General features: G+C 34.7%; 1 protein-coding gene across 1 annotated transcript in view; it reads left to right on the forward strand.

Annotated features, from left to right (window-relative positions):
- Nucleotides 1–13,992, forward strand: part of TTN (titin) — a 273,379-nt gene that overhangs the window by 119,429 nt on the left and 139,958 nt on the right. The window contains exons 127-152 of the mRNA XM_064287443.1: nt 464–544; nt 734–808; nt 1,215–1,298; nt 1,458–1,541; nt 2,454–2,537; nt 3,254–3,334; nt 3,652–3,861; nt 3,989–4,066; nt 4,280–4,354; nt 4,560–4,652; nt 5,401–5,505; nt 5,702–5,932; nt 6,145–6,234; nt 6,439–6,516; nt 7,015–7,098; nt 7,366–7,449; nt 7,966–8,049; nt 8,237–8,557; nt 8,871–8,948; nt 10,041–10,115; nt 10,282–10,365; nt 10,895–10,969; nt 11,595–11,687; nt 12,512–12,589; nt 13,519–13,587; nt 13,735–13,854. Coding sequence (XP_064143513.1) covers nt 464–544; nt 734–808; nt 1,215–1,298; nt 1,458–1,541; nt 2,454–2,537; nt 3,254–3,334; nt 3,652–3,861; nt 3,989–4,066; nt 4,280–4,354; nt 4,560–4,652; nt 5,401–5,505; nt 5,702–5,932; nt 6,145–6,234; nt 6,439–6,516; nt 7,015–7,098; nt 7,366–7,449; nt 7,966–8,049; nt 8,237–8,557; nt 8,871–8,948; nt 10,041–10,115; nt 10,282–10,365; nt 10,895–10,969; nt 11,595–11,687; nt 12,512–12,589; nt 13,519–13,587; nt 13,735–13,854 — 2,694 coding nt within the window. The remainder of the gene's footprint in view (nt 1–463; nt 545–733; nt 809–1,214; nt 1,299–1,457; nt 1,542–2,453; nt 2,538–3,253; nt 3,335–3,651; nt 3,862–3,988; nt 4,067–4,279; nt 4,355–4,559; nt 4,653–5,400; nt 5,506–5,701; nt 5,933–6,144; nt 6,235–6,438; nt 6,517–7,014; nt 7,099–7,365; nt 7,450–7,965; nt 8,050–8,236; nt 8,558–8,870; nt 8,949–10,040; nt 10,116–10,281; nt 10,366–10,894; nt 10,970–11,594; nt 11,688–12,511; nt 12,590–13,518; nt 13,588–13,734; nt 13,855–13,992) is intronic.

Genomic DNA, 13,992 nt, shown 5'->3' on the forward strand with positions numbered 1-13,992 from the left:
GGGGAAAAAATGCTTGTTTCCAAGTCCTCAGGTTTTTCATATGTAATACATGCGTCTCTTCTTTCTTAAAAACTTGTGATTCCGCAAGTATGTTTCTGCCCTGCAGCCTTCAAATCTAAAGTGTTCTGTTATTATTGACACTTGTTTTCAAATTCTTGTGTTCTTGTGAATTTAGCCACTAGAATTTTTTTTGTCTTGTATTTGTCCTGTTCTTGTGAATATAATCATTATGTTATGATACACTTAAAAATTAAATTAATGAAAAAATATCTCCCATACTCTTTATCAAAGCATATGCTTTGATTAAAATGCTCTTCTCTGGGTATTTTAAACAGGCACAGTCAGGGATCTGCCAAGTGTTCAACTTCTGCTATTTTAATTACTTTTTGAAGTGATAAATTACAGCAAAAACAAAGGTAAAAAGCACCATAATTGATCTTCTTTAAAATTGCTGTCTTTAAAGTGATGGAAGAGCCCGAAGAATATGTTGTAGAAGAAAAGCTGCACCTTATTGCCAAGAGAGTGGAAGCTGAACCAGCCGAAGGTATATTGATTGTTAAATTAATTTTAGTCTGCCGTGTGTTCAGTTTGCCCAATTTTTTATGTTTCTCTTATAGTTAACTTATCCTCTGTATTTCAGTGTTGATAAATATCAAATCTAAATAAAAAGATTTATTTTGTATTAAAAATAAATCTGGACACTTCTACAAGTATATTTTATAATCTTTTTAAGTACCTGAGGAGCCTCGGAAAATTGTACCAAAACCGAAAGTCCCTGCTAAAAAAGAGGAGCCTCCGCCAGCTGAAGGTACAATTCTCTTTAAAATATATAACCAAAAACCAAACCCACTGCCGTCAAGTTGATTCCAACTCATATCGACCCTATAGGACAGAGTAGAACTGCCCCGTAGAGTTTCCAAGGAGCGCCTGGCAGATTTGAACTGCTGACCTTTTGGTTAGCAGCCCTAGCACTTAACCGCTACGCCACCAAGGTTTCCTTAAAATATATATGATACTATTTATCTTAATAGATATAATAATGCCTTTAGTTGCATAACTGTAAGTTTTTGTCCACACACATGTATTTTTGCTGAGTATAATCATTAATGTTTGTAATTATGTGTGATCCTTCCGAAAAGTCAGTTCTAAGCTCCAAAATTATAGCACTTCTTATGTAATGCAAACTAATATTCTTAAACCTAATCTTCCTAAAGTTCCTGAAGCACCTAAGAAAATTGTGCCAGAGAAGAAGATTCCTGCTGCAGTTCCTAAAAAGGAAAAGGTGCCACCAGCTAAAGGTATATTAGATTTTACTTTATTCTTGAATAATTCCTGTCTTTTTCATCTTAAATTGATAAAATTCATCAAATTTTAGAGCATTATCAAGCAAATCAGTGTGCCTGTGTTTAGTGTTTTTTATATTGTATGTTTGACCGTGTTGCCTGCTATCTTTTAAGTACCAGAAGAGCCAAAGAAACCAGTTCCAGAAAAAAGGGCTCCTCCAAAAGCAGTTACAGTAGAAGAACCTCCCGCAGCCAGAGGTAACTGAAATCCCCCACCACGAAAACTAGAAGCATATGTCTTGCCTCTCTTTCTCTCGCTGCTGTCCTTTGGGTCACAGGACAATATGCAGGTTATTGGTGTATGTTGGTGGCAATGGTGTATCATTGCCTTGTCTTTGGGTGGAGTATTACATATTGTGATGTTTATTTGTGTGTACCTTGTAAATTTGTTTCTGGCTCATAAATTTTTTTAAAAATTCCACTTTAAATAATATCACTCCCTAATCCTAAAATTATCTTTTAAGTGACTGAGAGGCACAAGCAAATTAGCCAAGATGAAAAAGCTCATGTTGCTGTAACTAAAAAAGAGGAGGCTCCAAGGGCAAGAGGCACATCGCCCCTTGCAACGAGCAGAATATTGTACTTGCCCTATCTGTGTCTTAGTTATCTAGTGCTGCTATAACAGAAATGCCACAAGTAGGTGGCTTTAACAAACAAATTTATTTTCTCACAGTTTAGGAGGCTAGAAGTCTGAATTCAGGGTGCTGGCTCTAGGGGAAGGCTTTCCCTCTCTGTCAGCTCTGGAGGAAGGTCCTTATCTCTTTAAGTTTTGCTTCCTGATTCCTTTTATATCTCAAAAGAGATTGACCCAAAATACACCCTATACCAATCCTACCTCATTATCATAACAAGGACAATTTATTCCCAAATGGGATTATACCCACAGGTATAGGGATTAGGATTTACAACACATACTTTTGGGGGACATAGTCCCCAACACCTTATTTTCTTTACCTCATACACTGATTACAGGTTTTCAGTTTTGTTGTTGTTAAGTTGTTTCATGTTTGGAACGATGAAAATGTCAAGTCTCTTGTTTTGGGTTACTATTATACTTTTTGTGGTTTGAATGAGGGAAACAATTCTTTAAAGCGAAATCTGTCTTTAAAGTGCCGGAGGAACCTAAGAGAGCTGTCCCAGAAGAAAAAGTTCCAAAACTCAAACCTAAAAAAGAGGCGGAGCCACCAGCTAAAGGTATACCACCTCTTTAAAAAAATTCAAAATAAGCATTTACGTATTGAAACTAATCTAGTAGAATTGAGGTCATTAGAGAATATAATTTAAATACAGATTAGAAGGTAATAAATGTTATTATTTCTTACCACTTCAAAACTGAACATTTCTAATACCAGAAAGTACCCTTTCTCTCTTTTTTTCTAAAAAATGTGAAGCTGCCCCCAAACATGTGAAGTTGGTTTTTCTTAAAATCAATTTGTATTCCAATGTGTTCTTTGTTATTTGTTTATCATCACTTATTTGCCTAATGCTTGTTTTATGTGGCAGTCTTTAGTGACATTTTTAATTTCTAAAATCCCGAATTTTCTACATTGTGCTAGTAGAGCTTATGAAAATAGTTTAGAATTAAGGTAAAGACATTATTTATGTAACCCAAGTCTTTGTCTAATGCCTTAATTTTAGTTTCATGGTCATTGTTTCTGTTGTCTAGTTTTCTGTCTCATTTCTTTTAAAAATACTACTTGATCTTCCTAAAGCTATTCGATGTCTTTGAAGCATTATATAGCTTAGAGAAAAGTATTTATATGCATATGAGACCATGTTTATTTCCAGGTCTATTGATTTGTCTTGTCATTTAAATAGGCATTGCTAATGATTGCCTTTGTGTAAAATTATTCCCAATACATATATTTTAAGAATCTTTCAATTCACTTTTAATAATTGTTCTTTTAAAGTGGCTGAAATCAGAAAAAGAGCTGTTAGAGAAGAGAAAGTATCCATTGAAGTTCCAAAAAGAGAACCTGATCGTGCTAAAGGTATATTTGTGCTTCGATTAAACGATAAAATGAAGCATGAGACCATATGGTCCTTTGGCTGGTAGTTCCCAATTTGACTCCCATACTTTATTGGCTTATTGTTGACTAAAGGTAGGGAATCTAACATTTCGAATCACAGTTAGCAAATGTACACACCCAGATACCTTGACCAGCAAAGGACAGTGAGGGTCTCCCATAACCAGTGCATTAAACCATGAGACCATCACAAAGGAATGAAATCAAAGCACATTGTTGCTATCATTCCTACCCGAAGTGAACTTAAAGTAAAATGATGCCTGTTGTCAATATTATTATAGAAGCAATAACTGTAACAGAAGAGAAAAAGTGGTCTTACGCCCAAGAAGAAGAAACTATTTCGGTACAACGTGAAGAGGAGTATGAAGAATATGAAGAATATGATTATAAAGAATTTGAGGAGTATGAACCAACAGAGGAGTATGACCAATATGAAGAATATGAAGAGCGTGAGCTCGAACGTTATGAAGAGCATGAAGAATATGTCACAGGTATGAGGCTATGGTTACACTGTCGATAAAAGATATACTATTTTAATTATTTTATTCAATTTAAGAAATACAGTTTCTGATTTATGTTCAAAATCCTAACATTAAATACCTTGTTGTATTTTTAAAGAACCTGAGAAGCCTATCCCAGTAAAACCTGTCCAAGAAGAACCAGTTCCCATAAAACCAAAGGCCCCACCAGCTAAAGGTAGAGTGAGAAAAACATCATCAGTTGCAAGACATCTGTGTTTCTTCCACGTCTGTCCTACTGTAAATACTGTTGAAGTGACAGTGTTCAAATTGTGGGGTTTTTTAGTGGGGGTATATTATGTTGTATGTCATATTTCTTAACTTGTTTTTCTTCTCACTCTTGAGAAATCTGGTTCAGGTTCTTAAATCTCTTAATATTGATATTTCCAAGTGCTGAAGAAAGCTGTCCCTGAAGAAAAAGTACCAGTGCCCATTACTAAGAAAATCAAACCTCCACCACCCAAAGGTACATTACAGAGTAATAACTACCAAAAACGTCTTTGTCACTTATGTTCTTTAAGTGTGTCCTACTGTCTCATCTGATATTCTTTGTTTTTACTGAATGGATTGTTTTGGTCCTGATTCTAACATACACAGTTTTTCATGTATTTTTATTACACTGTATTCATGTGGTTGGTGTTAATGCTCTTTAATAATTACTATCTTTAAAGTGCCTGAGGAACCAAAGAAACTTGTTGAGGAAAAGATACATATTTCAGTTACCAAACGAGAAAAAGAACAGGTGACTGAACCAGCTGCTAAAGGTATAATCATTAATTTCACAGAGTATGATTCTTTACACTGTCTATTTTAAAATTATCGTAGCAATGTTTTGCTTTGTTTTGTTATTTTGTGCCTTTAAAATTGTTAAGAGGGTGTTAGATGTAAAAATATGTAAAATAAGACATTTATGTCACCTCTAAAAGGAAAAATTATTTCAAAATATACCCACACCCCCTCATACAATGGCTGTGTCCTGTCACAAGGCTACAATACATATAAAATAGAATGTTTGGACTATTTGGCACATTCCTGATTTACCTAATTGATATAATGATATGACAATATTAACAAGTTTGATAACTGTTTAATCATTCTAAAGTCATTTTGAAGATTTAAAAATAAAACTCAGTGTCCTGGTTTCCCCCCCGCCCCCCCCCCCCGATTTATACTAATTTTGGTTATGAAGTAACTTCCCTGAAGTTTTAGGGAATATACTTATCCAGAAGTAAATTTAACTTTTTAGTAAAGATGTTTCTTACAAACAGAAGTACACTAAGCATCATTTTCACATGTGGGTTCTGCTATCTCAGACTTAGTTAGAGTACTTCTGTCTGTTTTTATACCTATGAGGTTCATAATTCTTTACAAGGAAAATAATAAAAGTTTCTTATAGATGAACAATTGCATATCTTATCACATTAGAGGCAACTGTTTAAAGTACAACAAAGTAAGCATTGGCTGGATGGCCTGTTTCTGACAATAAAATGTCCTTATACTTAATATTTCAAGTGCCCATGAAGCCCAAGAGAGTTGTCCCAGAAGAAAAAGTACCTGTCCCTAAAAAAGAAGTAGCAGTACCTGTCCCTAAAAAGGAAGTAGCAGCACCTGTTAGAGGTACCGAACTGCCACTCATTTTAACGTGTCGCTAATGTTCTTTGGTGTTAAGTTCACACTCAGTTTTATATGTAGTTTTTTTTTGTGGGAGGGTAAAGCTTGTTCTTTCTTCTGTTACAAATGGGGCCTGTGTTCTTAAGTTTCTCAATTTGTTGAGTAATTGAAAAACATCCAACTTAAGATGATATCTTTAAAGTCCCAGAAGTGCCTAAAAGACCAGAACCAGAAGAGCTCGCCTTAGCAGAGGAAGGTGTAACTGAAGTAGAGGAATATCTTGTCGAAGAAGAAGAGTACATTCATGAAGAAGAGTACGTTCATGAAGAAGAGTATGTTCATGAAGAAGAATATATTCATGAAGAAGAGTACATTCGTGAGGAAGAGGAGCTTGTAACTGAGGAAGAAGTGGTCCCAGTAATACCAGTCAAAGGTAGATTATGTTTCATGCAAAGGGATACACAGCAACATCACTGGAATGTGGGTGCGTGAATTGGTCAGATTCTGGGGTTTGTTAACACCAGTGAACAATTCTGCTTATTTTAGAAACAGGCAATTATAGATGCTAAAGTATGATTTCTTCAGGTGCTTTTTGCATTTTATATCTTTTCTGCAACATTTCCAAAATTCTTAATATCTTTAAAGTGCCTGAGGTACCTAAGAAACCTGTTCCAGAAGAAAAGAAACCTGTTCCTGTTCCTGTTCCCAAAAAGAGGGAAGCTCCACCAGCAAAAGGTATATTGATTTCCCACCATTCATATTGTGGGTACATTAAAAAAAAAAAAAAAAAGGACACTTAATCTGCATATAAATAGTTAAATATCTTCCGAGTACCAAACTTTTTTTTTGCATTACTATCAGTTTTAAGAAATGTTAACTGTTCTTTATGTGTATGTGTTGTTACTAGTGGTTAGAACATAACAATAAATATCTTTAAAGTGCCTGAGATTCCTAAGAAGCCAGAGGAGAAAGTTCCTGTGCCCATTCCTAAAAAAGAGAAGGCTCCACCAGCTAAAGGTACATCTTCTTAAATCATCAGTGGAATAATGTAATAATTTACTTATATGGCATAACTTGGTGAGCCATACGAGTCCTTTCCCCATGGCAATATTAACAACATTAATGCCAGGATAAGGCTCGCCCAGCTGGTCACACAAGCATTTTACCATGTAGTCTTCTCTGAATGTTGCCATGAGAGCATGCTTATGCTTAATGTTTGGTCCCGCCTCTTTAGTGGAAAGTTCTTAGTGTTATATACATTCTTATTGCAGTACCAACATATACAAAATTATTTACCAGGCATTGTGTGTTGTCTCTATCACCAGTCTGTTTTTTCATTGTTGTGTGTGTGTGTGCGTGTACTTTTCTCCTTTGTTTTTGTAGCTGTTATGAGTATTTTCAGTCTTAAAGTGAAATTGTAAGAATATCTGTGATGCTTTGAATAAGGCTTTAAATTGCTGGGTCCCTATCTATGGGTGAAAAATGTGACACTAACCTGATTTAATATCTTTGAAGTTCCCGAAGTCCCCAAGAAACCTGTAGCAGAGGAGAAAGTACCAATACCAGTTCCTAAAAAGGTGGAAGCCCCACCTGCAAAAGGTACATGAACTTGCATTGTCATGTGGCTTTTTTGTTTCAGATTTGCATATGAGTAAAAAATTAATTGGTTTGATCTCATGCTTTTTAAAGAGGCAACTCTTTAATACAATTTATTTATGGGGAAAAAAGAATTTATTTTAAAAATAAAAAGCTTCTTGGAATACCATAGTCATACTTTTATTTCATTATCTTAACCTTTTTGTGATTATGCTTGGATGCCATATTTTTATGTTGTATAAAATTTTTCTCCCCATCATTTCTTTAAAGTGCCCGAGGTACCCAAGAAGCCTGTACCTGAGAAGAAGGTGCCAGTTCCTGCTCCTAAGAAAGTAGAGGCTCCACCAACTAAAGGTACATTATTTCATCATTTAAACTGCATGAAGGAAAAAATATATATATATTTTTTTATATGTTCACATACAAACTCCCCCATAATATTGCATGTTTTAAAAAATTATATATCTTAAAGACTAGACTGGACTATAAAGACATAAAAATGATACTCATGAAGAGTGTGCTTCTTAGCTTAAGTAGATACGTGAGACTAAATGGGCAACTCCTATCTGGAGGTGAGATGAGAAGGCAGAAAGGGACAAGAGCTGGTTGAATGGACACAAGAAATCTGGGGTGGGAAGGAGAAGTGTGCTGTCACATTACAGGGAGAGTGACTAGGGTCACATAACAATGTGTATACAAATTTCTATATGAGAAACTAACTTGAACAGTAAACTTCCACTTAAAGTGCAATAAAAAAAATTATGTCCTGTTAGAAATACATAGCAGATATTTCATGATTTCTTTGTCAAATTCTAATGCTCTACAACATGTAAAAGAATACATTCTTAAAGACAAATAATATCTTTAAAGTGCCAGAGGTACCCAAGAAGCCCATCCCAGAAGAAAAGAAACCAACACCTGTTGCGAAAAAAGTAGAAGCTCCACCAGCCAAAGGTACATTAATCTTTAACAGAACCATGGCAAAAATGAAAACTGGCATTATATAGCCTCACTAATGACTATTAACGCTTGATGACAATTGATGCATTATGATCATAGAATATTCACTTTATGTTGTCCCATTGTTATAAATATTGTGCATATTAGTGATGCTTATATGATTGAATAAATATCTTTAAAGTGCCAAAGAAACTCGAACCAGTTCCAGTTCCTGTAGCTCTGCTTCGGGAAGAAGAACTTCCATTTGAAGAAGAAATTGCTCCTGAAGAGGAAGTTCCATCTGAGGAAGAAGAAGTTCCTCCTGAGGAAGAGGAAGTTCCTCCTGAGGAAGAAGAAGTTCCTCCTGAGGAAGAGGAAGTTCCTCCTGAGGAAGAGGAAGTTCCTCCTGAGGAAGAGGAAGTTCCTCCTGAGGAAGAAGAATTTGTACCTGAGGAGGAAGTTGTACCTGAAGAAGAGGAAGTTCTTCCAGAAATTAAACCTAAGGTGCCAGTTCCTGCACCAGGTTAGCAGCTCTTCTTGGAATCTTCAAAGCCTCTTTTTTGTTGAATTTTGCCTTTCTATCTTTTTGTTTGGCTACAATTTTTCTATAATGCTTTACTCTTTATGCTGTCAACTATCTAAATCTTAGAAGACATTTCAGATATACGTATTCTGTGTGTCTGTCTACTGTAATTTCCCTGAATGTCTTTCAAATTCTGTATGAAGTGAATATTAGTTATTTGTAGTCTTATTCTGATACGTCTTTTTATCATAAATACAGTACTGTGCATATGGTTTTTAATGTCTTATAATGAAATGTTTTTAATTGTCTGAAGTGCCAAAGAAACCTGTACCAGAGAAGAAAGTCCCTGTTCTCACTCCTAAAAAAGTGGAACCTCCTCCACCAGCCAAAGGTACACATCCAAAGCTTCACCAGAAAAATTAGGGTGGAACTGATTTGTAGGGGGAAAAGAAATGTATTCATACAATGGCCAGTCACATTTTTTTACTTGTAAAAATGTTCAGAGACACTGTTATCTCTTTCTTTTCGGTGGATGCAAACCAGCATTCAAGAACAAAGATGAAAGGAAGTGCCCCAAAACTGCCGCAAAAGAGCTGCCTGATTTCCTATAGTTTTATTAAACATCCTAATTTTTGCATAGACCTTTTGCAAAGCTACATTATCTACAGAAAAAAATTTACATGAAAAAATATGATGACTAGATTTTCCAAATTTAATCCTCCAACCATTTACATATAAGTGCCTTTGTAATACCAGACTGAAAAGAAAGATTAATGTATTTATCAAAACACTGGGCAATAGTATATATCTTCTGATATATACATACAAAAGGTAGCCCAGCAGGTTTTGATTTAGCCTTGGCTTTGTACCTTGCTATGTTACTTTAAGGAAGTCTTTTAACCAGTCTGAGCCTCCAGTTCCTCACCCGTAAAATGGGGATAGTAATAACAGTCCTATCAGGCCCAGATGTTACTATGAAGAAAGAATAAAGTAAGATATGTAAAAGTACTCTATCTTTGAATGAATAGTATATATAGATTTAACATATTCATTCAGCTCATAGTACAGGACATAATGAACATATTTATGCCTTAGAGCTCAATAATATTTTCTACAAAAAATCAAGGCATTGCTACTTAAAATAAGCATAACCCCTCCACCAGCCTAAATAGTCATGTAATCCGGTGCCGTGATTAAACTGATCCTTTGTTGGATCTCCAGGATTCATATTCATTTTATAGTGCTTTAATAAAGGACTAGTAAAATTTCAATTTAAATGGATGAAATGGCGGCATCTGTCCTCTGATACGCAGATATGTTGCTGAACACTTGCTATATAAAACCCAATTACATCATAATGTTTGGTCTTCCAACTTGTATTATGCTTTTATTGATGTTGCATGTTGGTCTTTCTATGTGTGGACTTCTTGTTGCCTTTTTTGTCCCTGAAAATAAAATCTTATTATGAAATGTGTCTTTAAAGTGCCTGAGGTTAAGAAGAAAGTGCCAGAGAAGAAAGTGGCCGTTCCCAAGAAAGAGGAAGCTCCTCCCGCGGCAGGTACTGCTCTTCCCGAGCAAATTAGACACTCACTGCCATTCCAATTCTTTCCTTCATGTGTAGAAGTAAAAATGTCCCATCTCAATACATGTTATAACATAACTTATTGCTATGTCCATTGTCTTTGTGTTTGTGAAACTGATATTGTAAAATAATATCTTTAAAGTGCCTGTGGTACCTAAGAAACCTGAACCAGAAAAGAAGGTGCCTCCTCCTGGCCTTAAGAAAGCAGTGCCACCTCCTGCCAAAGGTACATCATCCTCATTGGGATGTGTCTGCTGCAACCATGTTGAACTGTGACATTGTCTGCACAGGACATTCAACATAAACATTTGCATTGTATTGTCTGTCATTCACATTGTCACTCGTGAATCTGTTGCACCCGTGTTTGTGCTATGTCAATTTTTCCACTTTGCATTGGTATATTTTATGTTCCTTCTCTATGTATGTTGTGTCTAAAACATAAAAATATGAAAATCATATATCTTTAAAGAGCTAGAAGTAACTAAGAAACCAGTCCCTGAAGTACATATTGCTCTTCCTGAAAAACTAGAACTCTGGCAGTAAAAGATAGACTTTCTCTTTAATGGACCCTTAACCTGAAGCACAAACTTCTTTATTCTTGTCGCATTAACTAAGTCTGTGAAATGTCAATGTTTCCTGTTGTGTGTGTGTATTCTGATATTTACTCTCTTATGGTGAAAAAACAGAAAAATTGGCCTTTCTGTAGTCTTTGGCTCTTGCATTTTAAGTGCCTAAAACAATCAATATCTTTTAAGTTCCTGAGGTACCTATGAGAGTGGAAGAAAGACAAGTTGTGCTCCCTAAAGAAGAGGAAGTTGCACCAGTTGAAGGTAGATGACTTTCTAAGAAAATAGCATTTTCAAGGTCATCATTGTCTTATCGTTGTCTGATACTTGAAGGAGATAAAAACACATTTCACTTCAGAAAATAAACATGGTCAGATTCTAAAAGAAATTCTTATTTTCCTGATAGAAATTGGGTACGCAAACTAAAACCAGTTGAATCTCCTTTCTTACATATTTAGCCTGTTTGTTTATTGGTTGTTTTATCTTAATGAGAATCTTTGATGGGAAACTGTGTATTTGCTATGGGAAATTTGTCATCAAATGCCTTGGTTAGCAATTATGGGATAAATTTGTCCAAGGGAAATTTCTGAGTTAGCCTGAGTAATTGGTGCAGAAAATCTGACTTTGCCTAAGTGGCCACATAAGCAACTTTACCTACACTTAAAAAAAAAAAGTAATAATTTAAATTCTCTCTGAAGTCCTTTATAGTTACCAAATTTTGATAAAAGCCTACCATTATAAAGATCCTTCATATTTTTTTCCGGTAGTGAGTTTTCATAGGAATTTGGAGTTACTTACTCTGATCAGACAGCCTCAATTTCAGATATATATTTTAATCTAATATTCAAAAACATTGTAAAAAATAATTTATAAAATAATCTTTTTAAAGTGTTTGAGGAACCTGAAGAGCCTATTCTGGAGGAAGAGATCATAGAAGAACCACCTAGCATAGAGGAGGTTGAGACGGTGGTGCCACCTAGAGGTACAACATCTTTTATGAATTGGATATTTAAAATATTTTGTGTTCCGTTTCTTAGAATTTGTCAAAATCTAATATTCACTGGTGTACTTTTTTTACACCATTTTAATGATAAATTGAAGATTATTACTGGAACTGGTGCCTTAAGCTATTTCCATAATAGTGAGTCCCATCCCTCCCAACTTTTTTTTTTTTTACTGTACTTGCAGTACAATTAAGAAAGAGAAATTACTTTTCTGTTATTGGCACTTTAATTTTCTCTGCTCAGACCCTACTGTAATACTTCTCCTTGTTTTCAGTCCTTAATTTTTCTTCAGTATTAAGGTAGGGAAAAAATCTATTTTTGTGGTGACATTGGAGTCCCTGGGTGGTACAAGTGGTTAACACACTCGGCAGCTAACCGAAAGGTTGGAGGTTCCAGTCCTCCTAAAGGTACCTGGGAAGAAAGGCCTGATGATCTACTTCCAAAAATATCAGCCATTGAAAACCCTGTGGAGCCCAGTTCTGCTCTTGGCACACACAGGATTGTCATATATCAGAGTCAACGGCATCTGGGGGTTCTTTGGGGGGAAAGGAATTGGTTTTTTTGGATGGTGAAAGTGTTTACTTTTTAGAAAATTTTTTAACTTATTATTCCTGATTTATAAATAATATCCTTCTCACTTCTGGAGTTACTACTCCATGTATATACTTACCATTTAGGTTGCTAATATCTTTTTTTTTTAATAAATTAATGTTTTATGTTGTTTATATTTTTGGGGCATATGTTGTTGTTGTTTTGTTCATTGCATGTCATTTTTCAAAATGTCCATAAAATATCTTTTAAGTGCCTGAAGTAGTTAAAAAACCAGAACCCGAAGCACCTACTCCTGTTCCTAAAAAAGTGGAGGCTCCACCAGCTAAAGGTATCACAGATTCTGATTAATATCTTTGAATTTCCTTTAATTTTGTTTTGAAAAGCACTGCTTTCTTATAATCATTTAAATAGCAAACACATGAAATTGATTAAGAATCATTAAAAATGAAATTCATTCTATTTCTTTAGCCTTTTTTGGAATGATAAATATGTGTATGTGTGTAATGTGAAAATGATTCTAGAAATTTCTTATTTTAAATAGCTGTGAATTGTAATATATTGGTACATTTCTCTATACTTGTATAGTTAATAATAGATCCCTCTTTCCCACATTCCATTCAGATTTTTATCCCATTATACCAATAGAGTTTTCTCACATAATTATAATATTTTCTACTGTGTTTATTATTTTATAGGGAAAAATCTGTTCTAATGGTTAAATAATAGCTATTTTAGAGAGCCTGTACGCTCTCTAAAATAGGTGTCCTAAGCATTCAAGGTTATTAGAAAATGTTTACTTCTAATTACTTTGTAATTAGGTTAGTGCTTTAGACAGTGTTCTTAAGCAATCAGATTATGCTGTCCCTATCTGGGTAGATATCTTCGGCAAATGCAATAGTGCCCAGCTGACTATGAGGCCTTCCTCAGGGCTTAAGTACTCTCTGATGGCAATCACATCAAAAAAAGTCTTCATCAAATTAAAAGCAGTAATTTGTAATCCCTGCTATTTTAAAAAAGAGAACAGCACAGGTTCTTTGCAAACATATCTTGTCCTAAAGGTATGGTTAGTACAAATGAGTGATTTGGGAGAATATCTCTATTGCCTGTAAAACTGGTGTCCAGTGGTACACAGTGACTTTTTAGACACTTTGATTATTATAATTCTCTGTTAAAAGATATGTTGATATTTCTGATGTTTTTTATTTTGTCTATTATTGAGAATTGCCAGCTAACTTAAAACACCTAATATCTTTAAAGTGCCAAAGAAAGTTCCTGAGGAAAAAGTACCTGTTCCTGTTCACAAAAAAGAGGCACCCCCAGCCAAAGGTATGTCTTTTTTAAGCTTGAACTTCCTTTGTAACTTTTTCATTAAGACATTTACGTTTCATGTCTTTGTCTTGATTGATTTTGATGTCGTTTTGTCTATGAAAGCTTGCTCTTCATACTCCTAAATATTAAAACTATATTTTAAAGTGCCTGAAGTACAAAAGAAAGTCCCAGAAAAGAAAATCCCTGAAAAGAAAGTCCCAGAAAAGAAAATCCCTGAAAAGAAAGTCCCTGTGCCTAAAAGAGAAGCTGTTCTCCCAACTAAAGGTATTTTTGGAAAACATCTTTAATTTTCATGTTTTTTTTTTTATTGCATACAAGCCTTTCTTCAGATCTTTTTTTCTTTATATTTTGAACTTATATCTTGTGTGTGTAAAAAAATAATCTCTTAAAATAGATACTCTT

The sequence above is a fragment of the Loxodonta africana genome, chromosome 6 (assembly GCF_030014295.1).
Source record: "Loxodonta africana isolate mLoxAfr1 chromosome 6, mLoxAfr1.hap2, whole genome shotgun sequence".
NCBI lineage: Eukaryota > Metazoa > Chordata > Mammalia > Proboscidea > Elephantidae > Loxodonta > Loxodonta africana.